The following is a 14,206-nucleotide window of genomic DNA, read 5'->3' on the forward strand; positions in this document are numbered from 1 at the left end:
AAGGGTAGTGGGTCAGGGATTGGAGATGGTTAAAGAAAATGGAGAAAAGTGGGAGGTGAGCCAGCTGTTGTTTGCGGACGACACTGCGCTTGTGGCAGGATCGGAGGAGGGACTGAGGAAGTTGGTGGCAGAGTTTGGGAGAGTATGTGATAGAAGAAAGCTAGAGATAAATGTAGGTAAATGTAAGGGGATGAGATGTACAAGGGATGAAAGTGGCAGTAGACTGGAAGTGAGCATTAAGAGAGAGTGACTGGAGGAAGTGGATAGTTTTAGATACTTGGGTGCAAATGTGGCAGGAAAAGGTGGAGTGAAGGTGGTAGAATGTAGATTGAGAGAAGCGAGTAAATGCATTGGTGGATTGATGAGTGTAATGTGGAATAGACATTTGGGAATGGATGCTAAGAGGAGACTGTATGAAGGAGTGATTGTGCCAACAGCACTGTATGGGGCAGAAACATGGAACATAAGAGAGGAAGAGAGAAGGAGTTTGAATGTGTTTGATATGAGGTGTCTGAGAAGTATGATGGGGGTTACTAGGCTAGATAAAGTGAGAAATGAGGAGGTGAGGAGGAGAACAGGGGTGGAAAGGGAGTTGGAAGATAGGGTTGATGAAAGAGTATTAGGATGGTTTGGACACATGGAAAGAATGAGTGAAGACTAGTAAAAGAGGTATGGAAGGCAGATGTGGAGGGAGTGAGCATGAGGGACGTCCTAGGATGAGGTGGATGGATGGGGTGAAGGGGGCTTTGGGAAAGAGGGGAATGTCTGTTGAGGAAGGACGGGAGAGGACAGAAGATAGGGGTGAATGGAGAATGGTTGTATATGGATGATGTGATGCATGAGGTGGAATGGGCGGGGGATGGGGGGTGAGGTAGTATGTGTGAGCAAAATCTGACGCAGCCCGAAGGGATTTCTCCCCGTCTTCACCTTTTATGCATGGGGAGACGGCAAGGGGGGTCGCCGATTTAATGAAGCGGCCTTGCTGTGTCTGGCGACACTGCTTCTGACCCAGGGCAGTGGACAAGGTGCAGGGATGACCCGTCATCCAGGAGGTGCTAAGATAAGAGGGAGGGTGGAGTGTATTCAGGGATGGAATGGGTGGGAATTATTTTATGCCTTTTCCTTTTTGGCTACCTCCCTTGTAAGGGGGAAAAAGCCTTGGTATATGTATGTACTAATTCTATGGAGATTTCCATTTCTGTAAAGGTTTTCTTGTGAAGAAATCCTTTTGCAGGGTAACAATATCTAGGGAACTTGCCACATGCCCATACAGCCAGACTTAATATTCATGAATTATGTTTGGAGTGATTTCATGGAACTGTATCTGGTTGGATACAAAGTCATTCCAATCATATCCCCCTTGATTCTCTGAAGGCACAATGAAATGCCTCCTCTAGTCAAGCTTCAATATCCCACAGCTTTACCACAAGACAGAGAGTACAAGTGACTTGAAGATTCAGATTCTAGTCCATACCAACATGGGCAGTGCCAATCCTACAAAGGATTTCCTCATATGACCCACCACTATTACATACTACACTATCAAAGTATATGAACCCTTCCAAGACCTCAATGAGCTCATCACATGCATAGACAGATTGAACTGTCATCCACTAAAGCCCCAAATGCCTGGAGCTGTTAGATTGGGTGGACAAACAAGTGTCAAGATGGTTTAGATGTATGTTAAGAACAAACAAGGAAAGACTAGTAAAAAAGTGGGAAGAGCAGAAGTGTGTATGGAGTGAAATTGATTTAGTAACTCCTTTAGAAGGGAGAAGCCAAGCAAGTCAAAGCATACACCCACCATTCCCACATCCAATGCCCATCCATGGCCCATTTACGATGGTGTTAAGATGAGAGAAGCAATGAATGGCTTTTAGATAGTTATGAATGGATGTGTGGTGGATGTATGTATACAGGGCAAGCCCTTATGTATGCGCTATTATTTGGTACATCAACAAAAATTATGATAACTTAAGACTTACCAATACTACAAACTGAAGTCACTGTGCGAAACTGGTGGATGATGTTACGAGGGAGGAAATATATGTCATTGTCTGCCAGTTGGATTCTGGCATATCGTATTCCTTCCCTTCTCAGCTGATTTAACTTTGCATCTTCTATCCACTGGACACACTGAAAATTGGAAAAAAGTCAACCTTAACTCAATGCATACTGTATGTATTGGTTTTTGGGTCCCCCAAGTTTGTGTATCTACTAGGGAGTTACAAGAACATAGTTTCAGAGACTAAGGTTTTTGACAGTATCCCAAGACAGCAAAACTTACAATGAAAAGAAACTAAACAACATTCCTGCTGGCAGAAAATGCCAAGCTTCTCAAAATAGGCATCTACTGGGGACCAGAAGACTATAAAACAAAATCCTTCAAAGGTCAACACTATCATCTTCCCACCCAAAACTAAATACAAATGCAACACATGTAGATGACTTTATTGCTAAGCACAGAAAATACAAGACTGCAGTAAAACAAATCAGGATAACAGCATCTCTTCTCTCTTTGACAACCACAAATCAAACAAGTACCAAGTGGTCAAACTAACTTATCAACACCCACAATGAACATAAAATTCAACAATACTGTGCTTCAAACTGAACACACACTACTTCCACATCTTACAATCAATCAATTCCTTGTCCTAGGTCTCTCCTGCAAGACCCATAGCCTCCAGGCATCTGGCAGCAACCCCACTTCAGCCCATATATCATTCAAGAAAGATATTTTGTGTTGTTGTCTGGAGGTTGAGTGTGGGGCAGTATATGACTGGTGTTCAGTTTCTTACGTGGTTATTGCATCTAGGGCAATTTATGATTAGGTTGATTCCGTGTTGGTAGTGCCTCAACACTGGATGCTGGCTTGAACTCAATTCCTGCTTATCAAGGGAGTGATTTCTCAGTAAAGGTAGTCTGGGGTAATTTGGTGATATACTGGATTTGGGAGAGTTGATCTTTGAGCACTTGTTTTGCAAACAGGGCGTGTTTATGTTTTTGTAAGGAGATACTGTGGAGTACTGGTGGGAAGTTATTATAGATGCCCATTCCCCAATATCCACTTGGGAGGTGGGACAGTACCTGGTCTCTGGAGGGCCAGAACGTCATCTTACATACTTTAGTGAGAAGGCAAACACATAACTAAGAATACTAAGCACAGTTGTATTCGTGCACTTTGGACAACAGAAAGCAACATTCACTGTGTAAAAACCATCTGTCTATATACCAAGAGCTTTTTCCTCATTATAAGGGAGGTAGCCAAGTCAGAGGCACATACCTATTCTTAGCCCTCTCCACCCCCTAATACAGAAAATGACAAGACAGGGAGAAATCCATTCTGGCTACGTCAAAACATTATCCACACAAACACTCCCTTCCATGCATAATAGTATCATCCATACACAACCATTATTCATTCCCCACCAATCTTCTGTCATCACCCTTCCTTCCTCCTAACTCATGAGAACTATATTTACCAATGTTTCTGCAGCATGGAATCTAACATTTCAGAGGGCAAATACATTTTCCAAAGATGAAAAGGCCTCAAGAATAACTGGCTGCAGTGAAAACCCAATAGCATACCTCCACTCGCTACAAAAGCCTCCCCACAGAACAGGTCATGAAAATGATGGATAAACTACAAGATCACAAATGTACCCATCCCTTACAATGCTCCAAATCCTTTCTATCAAACACCCATGACCTACTCCTAATAACCCTCCCCAACTTTCTAGTATGTAAATCCAAACATTCCTTTATAAGCTGCCAAACTCTACAACTTGCCAGCCCCCCCCCCCCACAAAAAAAAAAAAAAAGGGAAATCACTTCCAAAACAGACAAGACTTGCCATAACCCTATTTTTGGATCAAAATCCAACAGTGCAGCAATTTCAAAGAACCAACCTGGAAATGGAATAAATGCCCCAGATATAACCCCTATATAGAAGACTGAGCTCTTTATATGAAACTGCCTTAAAATCACTATAGATAGCACCACAAAATATCTTTTGAGTGACCTAAGGTCTGAACAAGGGGCTGCAAGTATCCTACAAGACAGAACCAACATTGGTAGAAACTACAAGGATCTCTTACCTGTGATATTGGGGGCTCGTGTAAATCCAGCTGCAGCTTTTCCACCAATTCATTGAAGTCATGAGCATCAAAGGCTACAACGTCTTTGACCACACGATTATGATTATATGGGTTTCCACAGTGGACAGCTTTCAGGACACCTAAATCAACAATAAAATAATTTTGATATCCAACAATGCCACTACAACAAAATACAACACTTATTATGCAAGTACCAAAAGTAGGCCTAAGGTGCAACAAAAAATAAAACCAGTGATAGCTTGAGCAGTATAATAGGTGTTATATATTTCATCTGCATCCCTCTATACTACAGAGTTCACAGCAATAACCATTAAACAACTAACAATTCTCAGGGAGGGATGGTAAAGGGGAAGGTCAAAGGCAAGGGCAAAAGAGAACGAATGGAGGAAAGAGGCTGATAAGGGTGCAAGGAGGAAAGAAGAAAGGTAAGAGAAATTAAGAGAATAGAAGGTAAAAACATAAAACTTACCACATGCTGTTTCCCCTCTTACAAGAAAGGTAGCCAAAAACCACTCCCACCCTTTCCATCCCCAACATACTTCACTCCCATCCACCCCCTTCCCTCCCTTTTATCTTGGCATCTCCTGCATCTCACCCACTGCCCTGGGTTAGAAGCAGTGTCACATGACACAGCACATCCATAGCAAGGCCACTTCATTAAATCGACAACCGCCCCTTCCCCATCCCCTTACACACACTCCCTCATTCCCCATCCCCCACCCGCTCTCCCTCATGCATCACAGCATCATCCGTACACAACTACTCTCCATTTACCACTATCTTCTGTCCTCTCCCGTCCTTCCTCAACAGACATTCCTCTCTTCCCAAATGCCCCTTTTACCCCATCCATCTCATCCTATGTCACCCCCTCATGTTCACTCCTTCCACACCTCTTTTACTAATCTTTCCTCACTCATTCTTTCCATGTGTCCAAACCACCACAATACTTTCATCAACCCTACCTCCCAACTCCCTTTCCACCCCTGTTCTCCTCCTCCTTTCTCACTCTATCCAGCCTAGTAACCCCTATCGTAATTCTCAAGCACCTCGTCTCCAACACATTCAAGGAGAAATAAGGGAGGAAAATAAGGAAGGCATGATGGAACAGAAGGAAAGTAAAAAGGAAGGAGGGAAAGAAAAATATATATATCTTTTTAACTTCAATATGAATTCTCGCAGGCAACATCAGCTACATGTACAATACATACATACATATTCCACAAGCTTTTTCCCCCTTATAAAGGAGGTAGCCAATAAACAAAGGCATAAAAACCACTCCACACTCCACTCACCTCCACCCTCTTATCTTGGCACCTCTTGGATAATGGGTATCTCTGCATCTCGCCCACTGCCCTTAGTCAGAAGTAGTGTCACAAGACAACACATCCACAGCAAGGCCACTACATTAAATAGGTGACCCCTCACGCAGAAAAGGGGAAGATGGGGAGAAATCCCTTTGGACTGCGTCAAACTATTTCTCACACATACTCCCTCACCTCCCTCAACCCCCACCCATTCCCCCCTTATGCATCACAGTATCATCCATACACAATCATTCTCCATTCACCCCTATCTTCTATCCTCTCCTGTCCTTCCTCAATAGACATTCCCCTCTTTCCCAAAGCCCCTTTTACCCCCATCCACCCATCTCATCCTAGGTCGACCCCTCATGTTCACTCCTTCCACACCTCCTTTACTAGTCTATCTTCACTTATTTTTTCCATATGACCAAACCACCCCAATAGTCTTTCATCAACCCTATCTCCTAACTCCCTTTCCACCCCTGTTCTCCTCCTCACCTCATTTCTCACTCTATCCAGCCTAGTAACCCCTATCATACTTCTCAGGCATTTAATCTCAAACACATTCAAACTCCTTCTCTCTTCCTCTCTTATGTTCCATGTTTCTGCCCTGTCGGCACAATCGCTCCTTCATACAATCTCCTCTTACCATCCATTCCCAAATGTCTATTTCTCATTACACTTTTTAATCCACCAAGGCATTTACTTGCTTCTCTCAACCTACATTCTACCTCCACTCCTCCCTTCCCTGCCACATTCACACCCAAGTATCTAAAACTATCCACTTCCTCCAGGCTCTCTCCCTTAATATTCACTTACAATCTGCTGCCACTTTCTCCCTTTGTACATTTCATAACCTTACTTTTACCCACATTCATCTTCAACTTCCTTCTTTCACACATCTTCCCAAACTCTGTCAATAACATCCCAATCCCTCCTCTGATCCTGCTACAAGCTGTGTCATAAGCAAACAACAACTGGCTTATCTTCCACTTTTCTCCATATTCTTTAAATATATCCAATCCCTGGCCCACCACCTTTGCATTTACCTCTCACACCACCCCATCCATGTATAAATTGACCAGCCAGGGTGACATAACACATCTCTGACAAAGTCCCACCTTTACCTCAAACTTCTCACTCTCTCCATTTCTAATCCTAACACAAGCTCTACTACTCTCATAAAAACTCTTGACAGCTCCTAAAAGCTCTCCTACTATCCCATATATCTAAAATACCTCCCACAGTGCCTTCCTGTCTAACGTGTCATAAGCCTTTTCCAAATCCATAAAAGCCCAAAAACATCCTTACCTTTTCCTATAGCTTTCTCACATGTGTCTTACTATAAAAATCTGATCTATGGAATCCCTACCTGTCCTAAACCCACTGTTCCTCACCAATTACTCCCTCTGTTCCTCTCAATCAAAACCCTCCCATAAGCCTTCCCAACAAGCTAATCCCTCTGAAACTACTATTCACACTTGTCCCCTTTTCCCTTGTAAGCATATCACAATCACAATACTTGTATCATATACTTATAGCTGTAATACTTGTTCTCTTACACTCTGAATATTAATAACCACAAAATATGATCAGGCCTGTTCAAAGTATGGGGGTCATTCAGCTACAACTACAAAATAAATTTAATCAAGACAGTGACGCCGGCATCCTCATCTACCCACTTGCGCCTCACGACGCCTACATAGGTGTCATCGTATGGAAGGGGTTCATGATTTAAAGGGACTGGGATTCTTTTTTGAATGGAGATTAATCTCCCATTACAAGAATGCTGCATGACTGGTTAATAGGTGTACCAAGAGTCCCTATACTGGGGAAAAAGAAAGGAAGAAGGGAGGCCAGAAAAGGGTGGTGGGAGAAGAAAAGAAAAGAAAAAGAGAAAAATAAATAAATAAAAATAAAAATAACATGGAAGAATGGTAACAATTCATTACAACTTGGAAAGGGGGTAGAATGGGTGACAATTGATGGGGTAACAGGGGGTTAATAGAGAAAGTTGGGAATGGGGCAGGAAATGGGTGAGATGTTTAATGAGAAAATAGGGGTTGTGGGGGGAGGGGGTGGAAAAAGGGAGTGAATGCAAGAAAGGGAACTGGTTTGGAGGTAGAGGGGTGGAGTGGGAGGGGGCTAGGGGAGAAGTAGAAAAGAGTGGTTTGGAGGGGACTTGGGGAGATGTAGGAAAGAGTGGGTGGGATGGGACAGGTGGAAGGTGAGTCAGGAGAGATGGGAAAGAGTGGGTTGGAAAGAATGGGTGAGAGGAAAGGCGGAGGAAAAAATAGGCTGAAAAAAGATGAATGGGCAGTGAGAAAGGATTTAGGGAGGAAAGAATTGAGTGGGAATAAAGGTAGAAAACATCACACATTCAAATGCACAAAATTTAAAACTTACCAACTGCAGCTGTAGTTTTCCGATCCAATCCAGCCCCTACATGATCAGCATGAGCTTTTGTCCGGTCCTCAAACATCATTTCCCTTGCATTTGTAGCTCGTGGCAAGTACTGCAATCTTTGCAATTCATTTATTCCTCTGTAAACAAGATTATGCAATGTTAGATTCAATTCTTTGTGATCCAACTTAAAGTTTGTAATAAACTTTTAGAATATTCTAGACAAATGTAACATCATAAAAAAAACTGAAGTCAGGGATACCCAAATTATAGTATAAACAAATAGTAACTGATGTTGGGAAACACAAGGAAAAATGAGGTGATGAGGAAATGAAAGAACTGGGATGATATGGGACCGAAAAGGGAAAGGGAGAAGTTAAACATGACCACGAAAGGTGACCAGGATTTGTGAAACACGTGACGTGTGATGCTGATTGAGGCACAACTGGTGGAATGAAGAAATGGAACTAATGCTGAAGGAAATATGGGCAATGACTGGCAAGCAAAATAGAAGAGTAGAAAGTTGAAAGAATAAAATTTAGTGGAATAAGGGAATGAGAAAACCAAAGATGACGATGATAATGATGGAATGTCCATTGAGCAAGGAAGACCAAAAGACAAGATTGTGTGGAGAATAACTGGATGAGGAAATGAAGTAGCCACCAAAATTTTTTCTTGTCTGCTCCATAAATTCCTTTGTGGATGGGGGGAGGGGGTCATCATAATGAAGTAGTGGGGACAAACTGGATCCGACTGTTGGGCCCTGCTGTGAAGTGACATGTCTTGCCGTACTGTCTCTGTCCCATGCAAACTGGTAGGAAACAGGGACGACCTTTCAACCATGAGGTGCCAGTATGGGAAGGGCAACAAATAAGTTTATGGATAAGTGTTGGACAGGGGAAAAGGCCTTTTGAGTACCTTACAGCTCTGTAAACAAATCCACACACTGTTGGTATATTATTATAGGGGGACAAGAAGCCTTTTGTAAATAGATAGTACATTCATGTGTGTGCGCATATTTTGAACATCCTTTGTCCACCCAACATCTACTGCAGGTGTGGAGTACAATGAAGTCCCATGTAACATATGAAAAAATACCTTCGCTTTTTTGATGGAGACTTTCCCATTTCCGCTGTTGGAATGAGCTGTTCACCTGGACGGATCCATAGGATGGGCCCATCATTGCTCTGTTGAGGGGAGTCCATTTTCACAATTGACAGTGGTCCCCAAGGCATGGCCTGAAAAGATCACAGAAAATCACATGAAAATAAGTCATACACAAACAAAACTAGTGACCCACAAAAAGTTTTGCCATCTGGACAACTGTGGAGAAGCCAATCAATCTGTTGCCCTGGTTCACATTTGCCAAAGGTTTAAGTACATACATATACTAAAGGCACTTTTCCCCCCCTTATAAGGGAGGTAGCCAAAAAACAAAGGCATAGAAACCACTCCCACCAATTTCATCCCATCACACTCCATTCCCCTCCACCCAGTGAATTCGACCACATCTACTAGATTTGTCCATACATTTCTAGTCACTTGTGAGGATTGGGGGTAATTGCCTAGGGATGTTGCAGATGCATTGTTCTTCTTAGAAACATTTTTGTGATCTGTGTGTGCATATATTACCTGAATGGATGTATTAGGAGGTAGTGGGGGGGTATGTGGCTGTGGCTTTTAACAAATATACGAAAGCTTTTTTCCCCATTACATGGGGGTTAGCCACAATACAAAGGCATAGAAACCACTTCCACCCATTCCATCCCCTACACCCTTTTCCCTCCCTCTTATCTTGGCACCTCCTGTATGATGGGTCATCCCTGCATCTTGTCCACTGCCCTGTGTCAGAAGCAGTGTTGCAAGACACAGCACATCCACAGTAAGGCCACTTCATTAACCACTTCCATACGGTGACTACGTAGGTGGCACGAGGAGCAAGTGGGTACTCGATGATGCCGACGTCGGCATCTTGATTATATTTATTGTAGTCATACCTACGTCACTTCCATTCTCTCTAAACTGGCTTCATCATATTTTCTATGGTTATCAAAATACACCTTTTTCTTCTCTTTTCTTTTCCCTGTACGTCTCATATGACTCCCTCATCCTACTTTGTAACCAATCTGTGAAAGCTCACTTCTTCTCTTCTACAACCTTCTTCATTTCCTCATCCCACCATTCACTACCCTTCCTTCTATTTCCTCCTGACCTTCTTGTTCCACACACCATTCTTGCACACTTTGTGACTCCCTCCTTGAACCATCCCCATTCCTCCTCCACACCTACCTCCACTCTATCCTTCACTCCCTCCCACTCCTCCTTCAGCTTCCTCTTGTACTCCTCCTCCTTTTCCCCTTCGTTTAGAGAGTTCACTCTAAGCACCTCCCTACCTTTTGTCCCTTTCCTCTTCCTCCATCTGTCCTCCACTCTCAACTTATCTTCTACCAGAAAATTATCTGATATTCCCCCACCCTCTCCCCTTAGCACATGTACATCCCTAACTCTTCCTATCATAATCCTATTTACCACTACATAGTCCATTAAAGCTCTATCTACCACCTTTCCCAGGCCCATATGCACTTACAAAAACCCAAATCTCCTTTCCCAGTTTCACCTTCATCCACATTATCCTTGAGGACACCTCCTTCCACTCCACTACTCGTTTACCTATCTCTTCACTTACAAGTATAGCCACCCCTTCCCTTCCTCGCCCTCTCTTCACTCCTGATAACCTCCCACTTACACTCCCAAACTTACAATCGCCCTTCCCTTTCAGCTTAGTTTCACTCAAAGCCAACACATCCATCTTTCTTCTCACAAACATACTACCTATCTCTTCCCTTTTACTCTCATCTGTGCCACATCCACACACATTAAAAGACCCAAACCTTAGGGTGCTGGACCGAGGCCCTCCAGCCCCTCTTATGCCTGGCATGTCGGGCAGCTAATGCTGCCAGACATGCGATGTGCCCCGGAGTAAAGAGGTTAAATTGGCGACTCCCGCTCTCCGTCCCTTCATGCAGAAAAGGAGAAGATGAAGAGAAATCCCTTCGGGCTGCGTCAATTTATTTCTCATACATACTCCCTAACCCCCCATCCCCCACATGCATCACAGCACCATCCATACACAACCATTCTTCATTCACCCCTATCTTCTGTCCTCTCCCATCCTTCCTCAACAGACATTACACTCTTTCCCAATGCTCCCTTTACCCCATCCATCCATCTCATCCTAGGTCGACCCCTCATGTTCACTCCTTCCACACATCTTTTACTAATCTCTCTTCACTCATTCTTTCCAAGTGTCCAAACCATCCCAATACTTTTTCATCAACCCTATCTCCCAGCTCCCTTTCCATCCCCATTCTCCTCCTCACCTCCTCATTTCTCACTTTCTCCAGCCTAGTATCCCCTATCATACTTCTCAGGCATTTAATCTCAAACACATTCAAACTCTTTCTCTCTTATGTTCCATGTTTCTGCCCTGTACTGTGCTGTCGGCACAATCGCTCCTTCATACAATCTCCTCATACCATCCATTTCCAAATGTATTTCTCATTACACTTTTTAATCCACCAAGGCACTTACTTGCTTCTCTCAATCTACATTCTAACTCTACCTCCACTCCTCCCTTTCCTGCCACATTCGCACCCAAGTATCTAAAACTATCCACTTCCACCAGTCTCTCTCCCTTAATATTCTCTTCCAATCTGCTGCCACTTTTTCCCCTTGTACATCTCACCACCTTACTTTTACCCACATTCATCTTCAACTTCCTTCTTTCACACATCTTCCCAAAGTGTGTCACTAACTTCCCCAATCCCTCCTCTGATCCTGCTACAAGCAGTGTCATCAGCAAACAACAACTGGCTTATCTCCCACTTTTCTCAGTTTTCTTATCTCCAATCCCTGACACACTCCCCTTGCATTCACCTCTCACACCATCCCATCCATATATAAACTGAACAGCCAGGGCAATGTAACGCATCCCTGGCTTTTTAAGTCAAAAAATATTGACTGCACAATGACATACATATAAAATCAGCATCACTAATAAATTCTTGGCCAATTACTTACCAGACGCAAGAAAGGATTCCTCTCGAGCAAATTAATTAACTGTGGGAAGTATCCTCCAACCTCTTCATGGACTGTGCCTACAGCACTGACTTGATGTAGAGGACCAGTTCTGAAGGTTCCATTAGAATAGTGCTTATACACCTGCCAGTCAAAAATATTTTAGTACACGTAAATAACTATCACCAATCAAATTTTATAAAGGTTTTCATATATTCCATTTAAAGGTTCTATAAGTCTTGATTTCACCAACCTCATCCCGATACTTTTCCATTGTATAAGTTTCCAGGTCCGAATTTCGGCCAATATGTCCAATAACTCCAGCTTTGACTATTAGGTTGGAGTGCTTCTCTGCCATGTAATCCAAAAGATCAGGAATGTAGCGAGCTGCATCATGAACTATTCCACATACATGGTAAGCATGACCATCATCATCTTCAGAAAATACAACCTGCAGCACAATATATAAAATTGTTAAACCTTGCACATAAAACGTAGAAAACATACTACACGGGTAAAATCTAATTTAGACCTGACAAATGACTGGGGATACACAATAAAATATCAGGGAATTCAAATGTATTTGCACTTATTTGCTGGCAAATACCAGTCAAAGTACTTTGTAACATCTTGTACATACTAACAGTGCCTTTCAACTTTATAAGGGAGGTGGCCAGCCAAGGCATGCCTCCACCTTTTATCCATTCCATACCCATTTCCCTTTTATCAATTTTCTCTTTCTTTTTATGAAGGGCTACCCCCAACCCCTGCCTAGGTCAAAAGTAATGCAGCAAAACACACTACCTCTACAGCAGGCCACAACAGCCAAAGCAGGTTTACCCTCTCTGCTTCGTAATACTTAAAGAAAAGAAAATGAAAATACAAAAGAAAAAGAAGAGGAAAAAGAAGAGGAAGAAAAAGAAGAGGAAAAAGAAGAGGAAGAAAAAGAAAAATGGAACTTGCTTTTACATTTCCAAATTGCTATGAGTAAGGTGAAGAATTAAGTCCTCTTCAAAACTTTTTAACTTGATTTCAAATCATAATTCAGTTATCAAGCATGGAGCTAGACGGACTAACTCCTAGTCAATCACTACAGATTACATTCACTGGCTTAAAATCCTACTTGAATAGGTTCTTCAAATGCTGAAGATTTCTTTCATTCCACCTTACAAGGGAACCAGAACACAGAAACACAGCTATTCAATGTAAGCCATGCGAGGTGAATATACCAAGATGTAGCTACATTCTTTTTTTCTCCAAATCCTTTTAAAACCAAGAAATCTTCAGTGAAAACTTAGGCTAATCTACTTTTTATGTCTGAAATGAATATGGTCATCATCTATGCTAAGACAACACTAAAATAACACACTAGCCTCAAAACCAAAACCTATCTCGCCAAACTATAACACTAACACTGGTTTAAACACAAAACTGGATGGGCAATCTAACACAAAAACAACAAAACTTCCATCACTCCAGACAAATTCCTCAATATGTATAGCCATCACCCTAAACCAGAGGCACCCAACCTAAGGTCCCAAAAAGGGCCAGTTCTAACCAAAACATACAAAAAACTAGTAGTCACAAGTGGCTGCCTTATGATATTATTCAGTGTTGTAGTGATCTCCAGGAGACTTAAGAACAGCAACTCATAATTATGGGTTACATGAGAAAACTAGCTAGAACCCCAGCCCAAGGTGCCTAATAATTTTATTCAGTGTTATAGTGATCTCCAGAAGACTTAAGACCAGCAACACATATATGGGTTACACAAGCAAACTAGCAAAAACCCCAACCCCAAATAACCATCTATGTCAAAACAGAAAACCCATATCCTGGGTCTCAAAATGACATGTTTCACAATCTACAAAAAACAGTATCCTCCACAATCAAATATACAGTCTCACTCCCAACAATCTGATCACACACACATGCATACATACACCCTTTTTTTTCCCCACTTACAAAGGAGGTAGCCAAAGTCAAAGGCATAAATCCACTCCCACCCATTTCATCCCACATACTCCACTCTCATTCACCACATCTCCCTCCCTCTTAGCTCCTCCTGGATGATGGGTCATCCCTGCATCTTGCCCAAACAATTCTACTCATGACAAAATATCTGAAGTCCTGTAACAAACTGCTAGCATTTCATCTCTTCTGAATTAAATTGAACATAACTACCATGAAAGTCTTCCTCCTTCTGTAACTCTAACTTGCATAAAAACAGGGGCACCAAACAAATAATTTCAGTTTCCTCTTATAATAATGAAACAATTTTACAACTAAAGAGTATGTGGAAAA

At 42.3% G+C, this 14,206-nt stretch overlaps 1 protein-coding gene across 1 annotated transcript in view; it reads right to left on the reverse strand.

Annotated features, from left to right (window-relative positions):
- The window catches only part of LOC143026447 (uncharacterized), a 39,460-nt gene that overhangs the window by 12,065 nt on the left and 13,189 nt on the right, over positions 1-14,206 (reverse strand). The window contains exons 5-10 of the mRNA XM_076186846.1: positions 12,156-12,353; positions 11,906-12,046; positions 8,924-9,063; positions 7,829-7,965; positions 4,101-4,240; positions 1,986-2,136 (exon numbers count right to left, since the gene is read on the reverse strand). Of these exons, the coding sequence (XP_076042961.1) occupies positions 1,986-2,136; positions 4,101-4,240; positions 7,829-7,965; positions 8,924-9,063; positions 11,906-12,046; positions 12,156-12,353 (907 nt within the window). The remainder of the gene's footprint in view (positions 1-1,985; positions 2,137-4,100; positions 4,241-7,828; positions 7,966-8,923; positions 9,064-11,905; positions 12,047-12,155; positions 12,354-14,206) is intronic.

The sequence above is a fragment of the Oratosquilla oratoria genome, chromosome 6 (genome assembly GCF_046742065.1).
Source record: "Oratosquilla oratoria isolate Oo_2021 chromosome 6, ASM4674206v1, whole genome shotgun sequence".
Taxonomy (NCBI): domain Eukaryota; kingdom Metazoa; phylum Arthropoda; class Malacostraca; order Stomatopoda; family Squillidae; genus Oratosquilla; species Oratosquilla oratoria.